The sequence below is a fragment of the Pygoscelis adeliae genome, unplaced genomic scaffold (assembly GCF_000699105.1).
Source record: "Pygoscelis adeliae isolate BGI_AS28 unplaced genomic scaffold, ASM69910v1 Scaffold544, whole genome shotgun sequence".
Classification (NCBI taxonomy): domain Eukaryota; kingdom Metazoa; phylum Chordata; class Aves; order Sphenisciformes; family Spheniscidae; genus Pygoscelis; species Pygoscelis adeliae.
In genome coordinates this window covers 86,575-98,137 of record NW_008824715.1, presented here as the reverse complement: position 1 = coordinate 98,137, position 11,563 = coordinate 86,575, and the positions used below count along the sequence as shown (strand labels likewise).

The 11,563-nt window shown below is 62.8% G+C and overlaps 2 protein-coding genes across 2 annotated transcripts; one reads left to right on the top strand and one right to left on the bottom strand.

Annotated features, from left to right (window-relative positions):
* The first annotated feature begins 832 nt into the window (after nucleotides 1–832).
* LOC103916222 (chromosome unknown open reading frame, human C2orf54) lies at nucleotides 833–5,589 on the top strand. The gene is made up of 5 exons (XM_009323183.1): nucleotides 833–1,316; nucleotides 2,406–2,628; nucleotides 3,465–3,618; nucleotides 4,894–5,250; nucleotides 5,497–5,589. Exons 1-5 carry the CDS (start codon nucleotides 833–835, stop codon nucleotides 5,587–5,589), a joined length of 1,311 nt encoding a protein of 436 aa, XP_009321458.1.
* Nucleotides 5,590–6,254: 665 nt separating this feature from the next.
* AGXT (alanine-glyoxylate aminotransferase) lies at nucleotides 6,255–9,896 on the bottom strand. Its single transcript, XM_009323182.1, has 11 exons — nucleotides 9,663–9,896; nucleotides 9,350–9,542; nucleotides 8,946–9,010; nucleotides 8,773–8,873; nucleotides 8,472–8,542; nucleotides 8,059–8,143; nucleotides 7,673–7,768; nucleotides 7,329–7,398; nucleotides 7,136–7,231; nucleotides 6,801–6,929; nucleotides 6,255–6,362 (listed from the first exon to the last, which is right to left on the bottom strand). Exons 1-11 carry the CDS (start codon nucleotides 9,840–9,842, stop codon nucleotides 6,255–6,257), a joined length of 1,194 nt encoding a protein of 397 aa, XP_009321457.1. The 5' UTR covers nucleotides 9,843–9,896.
* Nucleotides 9,897–11,563: the final 1,667 nt, after the last annotated feature.

Below are 11,563 nucleotides of genomic sequence, written 5' to 3'. Positions count from 1 at the left end.
GGCGGGAGCCCGACCCGGGCGATCTGCCTGGTCGAGGGGCGCCGGGAACTGCCCGCAGTGGGCGGGCCTGAGCCTGGCCCTGAGCCTGAGCCTGAGCCAGCTGTGGGCCAGGTGCAGGACTGGGCCCAGGGGACTCTGCCCGGCCGAGGGGCACTGGGTGCTGCCCGCATCTGGCAAGCTTGAGCCTGAGCTTGAGCCTGATTGAGCTGTGGGCCGGGCACGGGGCTGGGCCCACAGGGCTGCACTGAGCGCCTGCATGGTGGGCGTGGGGTCCTGCAGCCCTCCCACAGCCACCGCAGCATGGCCTGGCTCCAGCATGAGCCTGCTTCCAGCTCCCGTGGGCGCAACACAAATTCAGAGCAGACCTGCCCCAGCAGCCCCAGGCAGCTGGGCCTGTAGAGCCAAGCTGGGCCGGGGTGGGAGGGCGGTGGTTCGCCTTCATCTGGCACTGGCTGTGAGGGGATGCTGCAAGCATGCAGCCCCAGTGCCGGGAGAGGTGTGGGTGACCACAGCATCGTCCTGGTGTGACCTGCCAGCTGAGCATCTCTTGTCATCCTGCTGGACTGCCAGGGGGCAGTCTGGCTGGACTGCCAGACTCGGTACCCCGCCCTCAGTCTGCCTGGGGGTGACACAGTGCTCCCGGCAGCTCTCCCTGGCCCTCGCCCAGCAGTGGTGCTTGCCAACGCCCGGCTGTGGCTTCTCTCCGCCCACCCCGCTCCAGATCCCAGCCCTGCCCTCCCTGCCCATGTATTTTTACTCCTGCTCAGAGCAGGCTTGGGACAGTGGCGGAGCTTCCGGCTCAGAGCAGGCTTGGGACAGGGGCGGAGCTGCCATGGCAGCCAGTGCTTCCCAGTGGCACAGCTACCTTGGGGTGATCGTGTCCCGCCAGAGGCAGCGGCTGGAGCATTTCCAGCAGGCTGAGAACATCCTGCTGACCCTGTTGGAGAGCATCCACGCCAGGGAGCCCCGCTTCCTCGTAGACTACGCCAGAAACCTGGAAGCCTTCGAGTTCACTCTCCGCGCCTCCGAGGATGCTGTCACCATGGAGGTCCCCCTGCAGATCGATGGCGATGCCCTGCAGGTGCTGGCATGCTGGCCCGGGGACACCCCTGCTGGGCACCGTCCAGAGCTGGGCACCTGCTGTCTGGAAGTACCCTCTCCAGGGACTGACTTGGAGGACTGGACCAGCACCATGGGTGTGATGGAACAGGGAGGTGGTGCAGGGTGCCTGGTTCCAGGCAAAGTCCTCCAGCACCTGAAAGACCTCCTTGTTTCGGCCATTGTGCGCTGCCAACGCCGCTTCCTGCTTCAGCCAGGTGCGTATACTGGTGCGGCACTTCCCCAGCTGGGAGCTGCCTCCAGCACAGCTAGGGAGCCCAGTTCGGTGGTGGTCCCTGTGCAAACGGGCTGGGGTGTAAGTCCCCGGGCGCGTGGCCCACCCAAAGCCTGCACGAGTGAGCGAGCACCCTGCCGGGTGCTGGGACAGGCTTTGCCCTCAGCTAAGGAAGGGGAGATGCAAACTACTCCCTGCCATCCCATGGCAGCAGAATCATCCTCGGGCATCTTCACCCTGGGCTGATGGCACCCTTCTTGGTGGGTGGCAGCTCCATGCAGGGTTCACCCACCCCTGCTGTTAGTCCCTGGGGAAGGTTTGCTCAGGGACTTGGCATGCTTGGCTCACCCTAGCCACGTTTCCCCCGTCTCTCCTGGCCTCCAAGTGCCCCTGCTCCCTGGAGGAGGCTGTTTGGAGGGTGAGCTGGAAGCATGTTAGGGCTGGACCAGGACCTTGGGGCATGGGTCTGACCCTGCGCACACATGGCCCCTGGCTGGGAGCAGCGTCCCCAGGAAGAACATGGTGGGGAAGGGACCCTGGGAATGCTCGTAGGGGTCCCATCAGCTTCTTCATGCATTTCCATCTCCAAAGGTGCTTCTTGAAGTCAATCTCAGCCCTGATGGAAAGGTGATATGAGAGGACCAGCAGGTCCCAGCCCCAGCAAGCCCACCATTCCCTCCTTCCTCCTCAGCCAAGCTAGAGCCCTTCATCTTCTTCTATCCCCACAACCTGAGACCTTTCCTAGTCCATTTTTCTTGGACCACGTTATTTTTCTTGGCACTGTTCAGCTACCCAGCAGCATGGCCCCATTCAGCCACCTGGGGCTTCCTACTGTGCCCACACCCACTGGCCTGGCCCTGAGCCCCACTGGAGCGGTGCTCCTTCCTGAAAACCACCCCAGCGGGGTTTGGAGAACGGCTTTTGCTGAGGAACCGCAGCCAAACTGCAGCACTGGAAAGGGATGGGTGGAGAGGGGTGGGATGTGCCCATGGGCATTGCGGCACATACCTGGTTCAGCCTGTGGGACCAGCTGCAGTAACCTCCTAACCGCCACCAAACCCTCCGCATCTAGGTGACCTCAGTGCTGAAAATCTGCAGGAAGATGCTATGGAGCTCTCCCTGCTGATCCGCGGTGGCTGGAAGACTGTCCGCTTTGACATCGTCCCTGTGGTGAGGAGATGGCAGGAGCCGCTCTGGCTCAAGGGGCGGCAGAGCGACAGGGGCTTCCCTGAAGGCAGCCTCCGGAAGGCCACAGAAGAGGCCCACTTTGTCCCTGCCTCTCCCCATTGCTGGAGGTGAGAGGCTTGGCTGCACACATAGCAGGGTGACCCTGCCCTGGGGATCCCACCTGGCCAGCAGCACTGCCAGGTGTAGGCAAAAAGGGGATGGGAAAGTGGAGGGACATGTCAGCAGGGGGGTGAAGTCACTCCCTCGTGATGCCCAAACCCTCTGCCCTGTGTTGGGGGCAAAACCTCAGCCAAATTCCAGGCAGCTCAAGGAAAGAGGCGGGGGCTGCAACTGAAGGAGCCCCCTCCAGATTGCTCACAGGAGCTGAACCCCGGCTGCACGGAGGGTGGCAGATCTCACATCTGCTTGGGCTTCAGGAGTGAGCCTGGGCATCTGGCAGCAGCAGGGTGATGAGGTGCCTCCCAGGGCAGGCTGTGGGTGGGAGGGGGGCTGGGGTGACACACATCATGCCTGCCAGCACGGCTACCCGGCCCCGAGGAGGGGCCGAGCATCCAGCTGGACCAGCCCAGGCTTATTTTGGGCACAATGTGGTCTAGCTGGATGCTCAGCCCCTCCTTGAGGTCCAATCCACCCTCCGTTCCAGGGCAGCCTGCAGCCCTCCCTGCTGCATGTAGGGGAGCACAACCCCACTTCGCCTCCCCTCTTGTCCCTCCTGGAAAGGCAGGAGCTGCTCAGCAGTATCCCCATCATGCTGCAAATCTCCCCGGTCCCTCTTTGCCAGAGGTGGGTGTGGGAGGTGGATCCAGGATGCTGCGTGCCTGGGGCCACGTGGGTGGCCAGGGGGGATCCCCACATGTGCTGGATCACTGCAGATATCCTCTCCTCAGCTGGGAGGATGCAGGTCTCCATCCTCCCCCTCACCGGATCCCACTTCTCTCACCAGATCCTCCACTCATATCCCCATCCTGAAGCTGCTCCAGGCAGTGGACACACTGAAGGGACCCCGTCTGGACAGCCTTCGCCTGCTTGACCAGCTCCGCAGCCAGGACTGGGGAGAGGAGGGTGGGAAAGGCGGTCTCACCTTCAACCACCTGAAGGTAGGTAGGTTCTGCTGGCGGGACCGGGGCTCTCCGGGCAGGCAGAGCCAAGGCTGCTCACCTGCACCCTGCTGCGGCCGAGTCGCTGCTGGAAGAAGATCCCAAGCAACAAAACCAAGTACCTGCAGTGCTTTGGGATGTACCAGCCCATGGCTGTGTCCGGAAAGGATGGACGCCACTGGCCATGGTTAGAGGGGTTTGATCCTTCTTCCTTGCAAATGGCAGGCACTTGCTGGATTGAACCAGCAATCTGCAGCCTGAAACACTCTGAGCTTTAGGAGCTGGGGATCCGTGCTGATGTGCCAGGTATCCATTGAACCAGCAATCTGCAGCCTGAAACACTCTGAGCTTTAGGAGCTGGGGCTCTGTGCTGATGTGCCAGGTATCCCCTGGCACAGGCTGCCTGTGTCTGCAGGGGCCATGCTGGGGATTGCATTGCCATGCCTGCCATGCCGCAGGTCGTCCTGTGCCCCAGCGTGCTGGGAGGTGCCTGTGCAGGGCTGAGGGTGGTGTTTCCTCTGACAAAACCCTCTCTCCCCGTCCAACCTGTTTTCGGCACTCTGGACCCACGCCAGCTGGTGGCGCTGGTTGGAAAAGGGGCCACGCTGGGGACAGCACCTGGTGGCACAATCCAGGTGTGCCCTGCCTTGTGGCGGCTCTCTGGGCCCGGGGTGGAGAAGGAGGCAAAGTTGTCTTCTGCTGAGAGAATGGCTCCAGCTCCAAGTAACACAAATCCTGTGGGTTTTGTTTTATGTTGTGTTCTTTGACCTTTTTTTTAAAAAAAAAAAAAAAGACACAGTATGCCTCTGTCCTTCAAAAAAGCATCTTCTGCTCCAGCCCACTGTGTGCATTGGTCAGGCTGTTTGCCAGCGCAGTGCCGAGGAAGCTGGTGTGGCAGCTGCTGGGGGTTCACCTGCCTTGCCAGCAGCTGATGGAAACCACAAGCAGGGTTTTTTACTATTGCTTGGTGCCTGCAGAAAGCTTGGGCGTGTTGTTTCGGAGCTGCTGCAGAGCTGGGACCTGCCTCAGAGCTGAGATGGGGGCTCTTAGGGGAGTGAAGCAAAGGTTCAAAACTAAGGGGTGGTGGGGCATCGGCTGCACCTGCAGCAGCCAAAGCAGCAGCTCCAAGAGCCTGTGCAGCCCTAGGCTGCTGAGGACGTGATGTCCGTGTTGAGGGCTCAGCCCCACAGATGGTTGCGTGGTGACCTGCAGGGTGTGAAGGCACGGCCTTTGTGGGGAGTGTCCGATCCCACACCCTTCTCTCCCTCCCCACAGATGGTGCTGCTGTGGAGCACGGAGCTCTTCCCTTCCCCAGAGGACTGGCAGGACCTGGAAGGCTCCGTCTACAGGCTCTTGGTGATCCTCCTCCGCTGCCTGGCCACCCGGCACCTCCCCCACTTCCTGCACCCAGAGGAGAACCTCTTCCAAGGAGAGCCCCAAGACCTCGCCTCCCTCTACTGTAAGGTGGAGAGCTTCGCCCAGGACCCCCGACGCTTCCTCCACTTCCATTTTGGCCTCCCTGTGCGCACTGACAGCTGCCAGGCAGACCCCAGTACCCGAGCCCTCCTGCAGGTCCCTGCCGAAGACGGGTCTTACTGGGACACAGCCTACTTTGACATTCTGCTTAGCCAGGTAACGGGGACTGGAGACCCTGGGCTGGTCTCGTGAGGCAGAGCGTGGCAGCACCAGAAACCACCTGGGCTGAGCAGCTTAGGATGTGCTGGAATTTGCCCCCCAGAGCCCTCTGGCCCCTGGCAGCTGCTGGCATGCGCTGCCCAACCCCGTCATGGAGGCTGCGGGAGGCTGGTGATGCTGGGGCGCAGGGCTCAAGCAGAGCGGGGAGCCCTCTCCCCTCACTCCCCACCTGCCTCCGCTTAGTTTCAGGTGTACCGGATCCAGGACGGCGCGCGCTGCTCAGCAATGTCCCAGCTCCTCTCCAAGATCCGGCGAGAAATCCCCCAGCAGACCTGAGTGGGACCGTGCTGCCACCCCATCTGGGTGTCTTGAAATTCGGGGAGGTGCAAGGCGAGCTACGGGGCCAGGGAGCAGCATGCTGCCATGTCGCTTTATTGAGGAAAGATGGTACTGGGGAGCGAGCACATCTGCTGCAGCTGGGTGGGGATGCACAGCTTCTTGGCTCCCCTGGTAGAGCTGGGTGCCAGGGCAGGTGTTTCATCCCAGGGTACCTAATCTGGGGGGATGGATGGCATCCTGCACTGCTGGGCTCTGGTGCAGGGATGGCTGAGGGTGATGGTGGTGGGAGGGGAAGGGACCTGTGGTCGGATCCTGCATCTAGCCCTCGTGTCAGCTTGCAGTGGGGCTGCCATGCCCTGAGGCCAGGGGAAGGGGAAGAGCTGGGGGGCCAGGCCACCAGGGTGAGGAGTGACCCTGCATGGGGGACCGGGAGAAGGGGTTTTGAGCCATATCCCGTGTCTGCTGAGCTGCAGCCCTCACCTCCATGTCCCCTGCTCTTCCAGCTTCTCCTTCCCGCTCTGGCTTGGCTTGCTGGGTGTTGCAGCGTTTCCTGCCAGCTCCCTGGGGAGGCAGCGGCGCGTCTCTGCCTGCCAGCTGCCTACAGCTGGGCATGGGGGGGAGTGCCACGCTGCCTCGTCTGGACCCCCATTTTGCAGGGGTGCTCACAGCCTGCTGCGGCGGCAGCACCCAAGGGCATCTTGCAGGGCACGCAACACACGGTCCACGTTGCCACTGGTCGAGTTGCAGCCCATGAGGCCGATTCGCAGGACCTGGGAGGAGAAGGGCAAGTGTCTCCCTGCAGCACCCACCTTTGCGGCCATGCCCCGGCACCGTCTCCCTGTGAGCAGAGCGGCCAGCAGCAGAGCACAGGCTTCTGTGCGGAGCAGGGGGCACGTGAGAAGCGGCCATGCGCACAGCCGGGTGTGAGTGCATGTGCACAACTCCCTGCTTGCTCCTATATAACATGCGTTTCCTCTAAAGATGTGTCACCCTGCTAATTATGTGCATGGTTATTCAATTACGTGCAGCAATTGTGTGTGGTTAGGAGCTGCTATGCATTGCTGCAGGCAATGGGATGCATCCAGCCGTGTGTTTGCTGTTTGCAGCCAGAGAGCACCAGTTAATCATGGGGCGCGCTACTGATGGATGCGAGTGCAGCCGGGTTCGGTGCCTGGCCATGGGCAGTGGGAGGAGAGGACGCTGCCCACCTTGCCCACTGAGGGGCCCAGGCCCCCGGCAATCTCGATGGCGTGGTTGTCCATGAGAAAGGCTGTGATCTCCTTCCAGTTGTAGCCCTCAGGCACCCTGACAGTGGTAATGGTGGGAAGCCTCGCCTTCTGGAGAAGAGAGAAACCGGGTTAAATCTGCAGCTCCTGGCCACAGCCCTGTCCCCCAGTGAGCCCTGCAGCCTGCCAGGAGAGAGCATCGCTGGGGGGGCAGATTTTCTCCAGCATCAAAAGCTGTCCAGGCATGTCTCCAGCTGCATAGGGCCATGTCCTTACACTGCCCCTGCACCATGGTGGTGGGCTCACCCTGCACCCACCTCCTCCTTCACAAAGAGCTCAAGCCCCAGGTCGTGCAGACCCTGGCACAGCTGGGTGCAGTTGGCCCGGTGGCGCTCCCATGAGCTCTCCAGACCCTGTGGGCAGAGAGGAGGGAGAAGGTCCTGGCACCCACTGCTCCCCCAAGCCCCACCAGCACTGCTGGTGCCCCCCTGCCTGCCCGGCACCACTCACCAGCTCCACCAGCATAGCCAAGCCTTCCCGCAGGCTGAAGAAGCTGTTGATCGGTGCCGTGTGATGGTACCTGCAAAACCCAAGGGGCACCCAGGCGGGTTCAGCCTGGCCTGCAGCAGAGCAGTACTCCAGCTCGCGGTAGGGGGGAAACCAGGGTGCGGCATCCTCCCTCCTCTTCACCCAGTGTAGAGGGGATGCAAATACCCCGGGGCCGCTTTGCAACCAGCGGACAGGGTGATGGGGAGACAGGGCCCGAGTCCTGCAGGGCAGGCAGCCCCCAAGCCGGGGCGAAGGCTGTGGGTGGGACGGCTGCGGCCATCTGTCCTGGGACAGTCTGCCCTCACCTTCGCGGCTCCCCGTCGCAGCCCCAGTAATTTGCCAGCCAGCCCATGTCCAGGTAGAAGGACGGGGGCTTTGTCTTCCTCTTCAGCATCTTCTCCCTGGTGAAGCAGAGTGCTAGGGAGGAGCCGGACCTCGACCCCACTAGCTCCGGGGTGGGGTCAGTCCTGTGGGAGGGCCCCCCCAGAGCAAGCACAGAGGTTGGCTCCGATGCCAATCACTGCTCAGGGATAGGCGAGGCTCTGACCCTGCAGAGCTGCTGCTGGGTGCGCTCTCCAGAGTGGGGCTGGAGCAGAGTGGGGCTGGAGCGGATGGCTGGCAAAACAGGGCGGGTGACAGCCTCCCCCCAGCCCCATCACTTTTCCCCCTGGTGGGACAGGGCTGCCCTTACCTGGCTTGCTCGCTGAATGAGATGGGGGCACTGCCGGGGGGGGCGTTGAGGACTTTCTGAGACCCCGAGTATAGGACATCAATCTCTGCTCGAGAGGGGAGGCAGCTCGTTAGGGACTGGGGGCTCCCTGTGGGGACACGCTGAGCCCCCCCAACCCAGCTGCAAGTGGTGGGTGGAAAGCACAGGGTGGCACACGCTGCAGGTCCTGCTTGTGTTTGGCCTGCTTTGGGGGACACCCTGGCACTGCTGATGGTCCCCCGAGGGGAACAGGCTCTCTGACTGCAGCTGGACCAGTTTCTAGTGCTGCTAGCCCGAAATGTGAGCGGTGGGGCTGATCCCACTGCCCTCCCTCCCTGGCCTAGGCACGAGCTCCCTTGTCCCCTGGGTGCCCATGATGGCACTGTGGCTCTTACCCTGCTGGTCCATGAAGATAGGGGCTCCCCCAAGCGATGCCACCGCATCCACGAGCAGCAGGCAGCCATGCCTGTGGGAGGACAGAACTCAGCCTGGTGTCCCTGCCACCTCCTCCTGCCACCCCTCTGCCTGCAGTCCTGGCGTCCCAGTCCCCCCAAGACTGTGTGTCTCGCTGGCACCAGCTGCTTCCAGCACAACAGAGCTAGAGGAGAGCCTGGGGCATGTGAATCCCTGTGCCCCAATCCCCGACAGTGACCTTGGGGTGCCACCAGCCCTCACAGGTGCCCGCCGTGCACTGACCGGTGGCACAGCTCGCCAAGTCTCTCCAGTGGCTGCAGCACCCCTGTGGAGGACTCGCCGTGGGTAATGAAGAGCACCGAGGGCTTGTGCCGCGCCAGGCCCTGCATGAAACAGAGGGGAAGGTGACTGCCCCCGGGGTCTGCTCATGCCCGCTGCCCCACACTGGCACTCACCTCCTCAATGTCCCACGGGGTGAAGTACTCGCCTGGGGACTTCAGCAGCTCATGGACATTGGCTCCTGGGAAGGATTTGGACAGAGGGAGAGTGAGGTTTGCGCATGCCTCCCACTGGGCAGCCACCTGCTCTGTGAGGGAATTGGTCATGCATGAACCAGGAGCATGGCCACCCGCCAGGGTCTGGCCTCCCGTGGATTTGCCCACTGGAAAAGCCATAAACCACTGTAAATGGAGGAACATCACCCTGGAAAAAAAATGGAGTGCTCTCTGGCTGTGGAAGCCATGTCACTGGCCACTGCTGCCGAGGTGGGGACAGCAAGCCAGGGGTTACATTCTGGCATCCCACCTGCAAGCCCTGTTCCCTGAGCCCTGCTGGTGCCATCCAGCTGTCCCCAGCATACCCAACCTCCTGGCGATGTCGGCGGCGCGTTGTCCCCAGATGCCGTTGATGGCCACCAGCGCGGTGTCACCATGCTCCAGGAGGTTGAGGAGGGCAGCCTCCATGGCGCAGTGGCCGGTACCGCTGATGGCCAGAGTCAACCGGTTCTGCGTCTGGAAGGCGTACTGGATGCCCGCCTTGATCTCATCCATCACCTGCGGTGGCAGGGGACCAACTGGCACTGCTATTGCCCCCCTCACCCTGGCAGAGCTGTCCCAGCCCCTTGTGGGGGGCAAGGGAGAGGAGGGGAGGAAGTCTGGGCTGGGGCAGCTCACCTGCAGCACCTCAGGGTGCATGTGGCCCAGGAGCTGTCGGCCGCCTGCAGCCAGGATGCGGGGGGGCACATTGCTGGGCCCTGGCCCGAGCAGCAGCCTCTCTGGCATAGCCAGGGGCCGGAGCAGCCCCTGGGGTGGGGGGACATGGAGCATGCTGGTGGTCATGGCGCACCTTGCCATCCTCAGGAACCGAGCCCGGAGGAGAGGAGTAGTGGAGGCTGCCCGTGCAGCACCCAGCACCACAGCGCAGTGCATCCTGTGGCAGCAGTGTCCAGCGTCCCTGTGGACCCTGACCCCAGGGCTTGGTGCTCCCCCCGCTGGCCCGGACTCTGCCCCTGGCCTCCTCCTTGTCCGGTTAATGTGCCACCAGCACCGTCCCTGCTGTCTCAGCCACCTCATTTTGGCAGTCCCCCCTTGCTAGTGCTGGGGGGGTTGCTCCTCAGGCATGCCAGCCTCTGGGACTGGCAAGCACCCATGCAGACCCTGTCCCCACAGCCCCCTGGACACCGTGGTTCATGGTTTCCAACACCATCCCAGCAGGTGGGAACCCTGCTCCTGGGCTCACAGGTCCTGTGCCATGGGATGATTGCATTGGGGCTGGCTCAGCACAGCTGCCACGGTCATGACCCCTCCAGCAGCACAAAGCTCTGTTGGCCAGCTCTCCCTGACCAAGGACCTGCGTTGCAGAAGAATGCCTGGCCAAGTGACAGCTGCCTGGAGGAGGGTGGCCATCGGGATGGTTTGCACAAGGGCAGAGCCATGGAGTGGGACATGGCCGCAGTCCCTACTGCAGTGAGCTGTGCTCTGTGGGCTCAGCCTGGCTTGTGGGCATCACAGCATGTCCTGATGATGCCACAGGCCACATGTGCCTGTTCAATATGCTGTGCCTGTCACGTGCCATGTGTGCCAATGGTCCATTGTATCATGCCCATCCTCCGGCACATTCTCTGCCATCCATACTCTGAAATGCAAAGGAGCTGCCCGCTGCGGGCTCCTGGCAGGTCCAGGAGCAGGTCCCTGGCCAGAAGAGCCACTCAGCTTTGGGATGGGGATGATGGTTATGGGGTGGAAAGCCCCCCCCCCCGGCACAGCTGGCACCGGTGGCTGGTGCTGAAGGCATTTGGAGTAGGTGCATGGGGTTGACATGGTGCCAGGTGAAAGCACTTCTGCCTGGGCAGCCGGATGCTTGTCTTTGAGAGGAGCTGGGAGCCGGTGTGGCTGACACCACATGGATGATCCCCCACAGTTAGCCTGGGGACTGCTGCCCGGTCATCACCTACTGAAGTGAGGACCAGAAGTCCTGATGTCCTGAGATGTTCCGAGCCAGCCCCTCATCCTGTGCCCCAGCCATGTGCTCCTCCAGCTGAGGGGACTCCCCACTGCCGGGATTGCTGCTGGATGCTCGCAGCATCGCTGAAACACTCAGTCCCTAAAACACCATCAGGAGAGACCCGCTGGAGACCCACCACTGCTGCGGCAGGTGGGTGGATGAAGACCTCTCTGCTGCTTGTCCTCCAGGGAGACTTGGGGAAAGGCTGGGGCAGCCAGGGGATGTGTGGCCTCGTGATTGGTGTGGAGGGGTGAGGGAGGATGCGCTGCTGGAAACAGCTGGCAGTGAAGGCATAATCTTCTTTCCACGCTGGGTCTAAATTCTCCAGTGCAGATGGACAGGGAGACGGCCGTGCCACCCCGGGGGCTGCGGGGTGGGGCGCTCGTCAGGCCGGAGGGGTGAAGAAGCTCTGCCCCGGAGGTGGATGCTGACAGCCGGAGCCGCCGGGGCCTGGGGGCCAGGGCCGGAGCCGGAGAGGGGGCCTGGGGCCGGCGGGAAGCCCTGGAGGGGACAGCTCTTTCCGGGGCAGCTTGCCGGCGGGGCCGGGGGACCGCGCCCGCGGGGGCCGGGG

What these genes read in the sequence shown, in the direction of transcription:
- LOC103916222 (XM_009323183.1), top strand. Translation starts at nt 833, where the DNA reads ATGGCAGCCAGTGCTTCCCAGTGGCACAGCTACCTTGGGGTGATCGTG. An exon ending in GCCTCTCCCCATTGCTGGAG is followed by an intron (nt 2,629 to 3,464) that starts GTGAGAGGCTTG and finishes TTCTCTCACCAG; the next exon opens with ATCCTCCACTCATATCCCCA. An exon ending in TCACCTTCAACCACCTGAAG is followed by an intron (nt 3,619 to 4,893) that starts GTAGGTAGGTTC and finishes CCCTCCCCACAG; the next exon opens with ATGGTGCTGCTGTGGAGCAC.
- AGXT (XM_009323182.1), bottom strand. Translation starts at nt 9,842, where the DNA reads ATGGCAAGGTGCGCCATGACCACCAGCATGCTCCATGTCCCCCCACCC. An exon ending in CTTGGCGAGCTGTGCCACCG is followed by an intron (nt 8,543 to 8,772) that starts GTCAGTGCACGG and finishes GTCCTCCCACAG; the next exon opens with GCATGGCTGCCTGCTGCTCG. An exon ending in TATCTTCATGGACCAGCAGG is followed by an intron (nt 8,144 to 8,471) that starts GTAAGAGCCACA and finishes CCTCTCGAGCAG; the next exon opens with AGATTGATGTCCTATACTCG.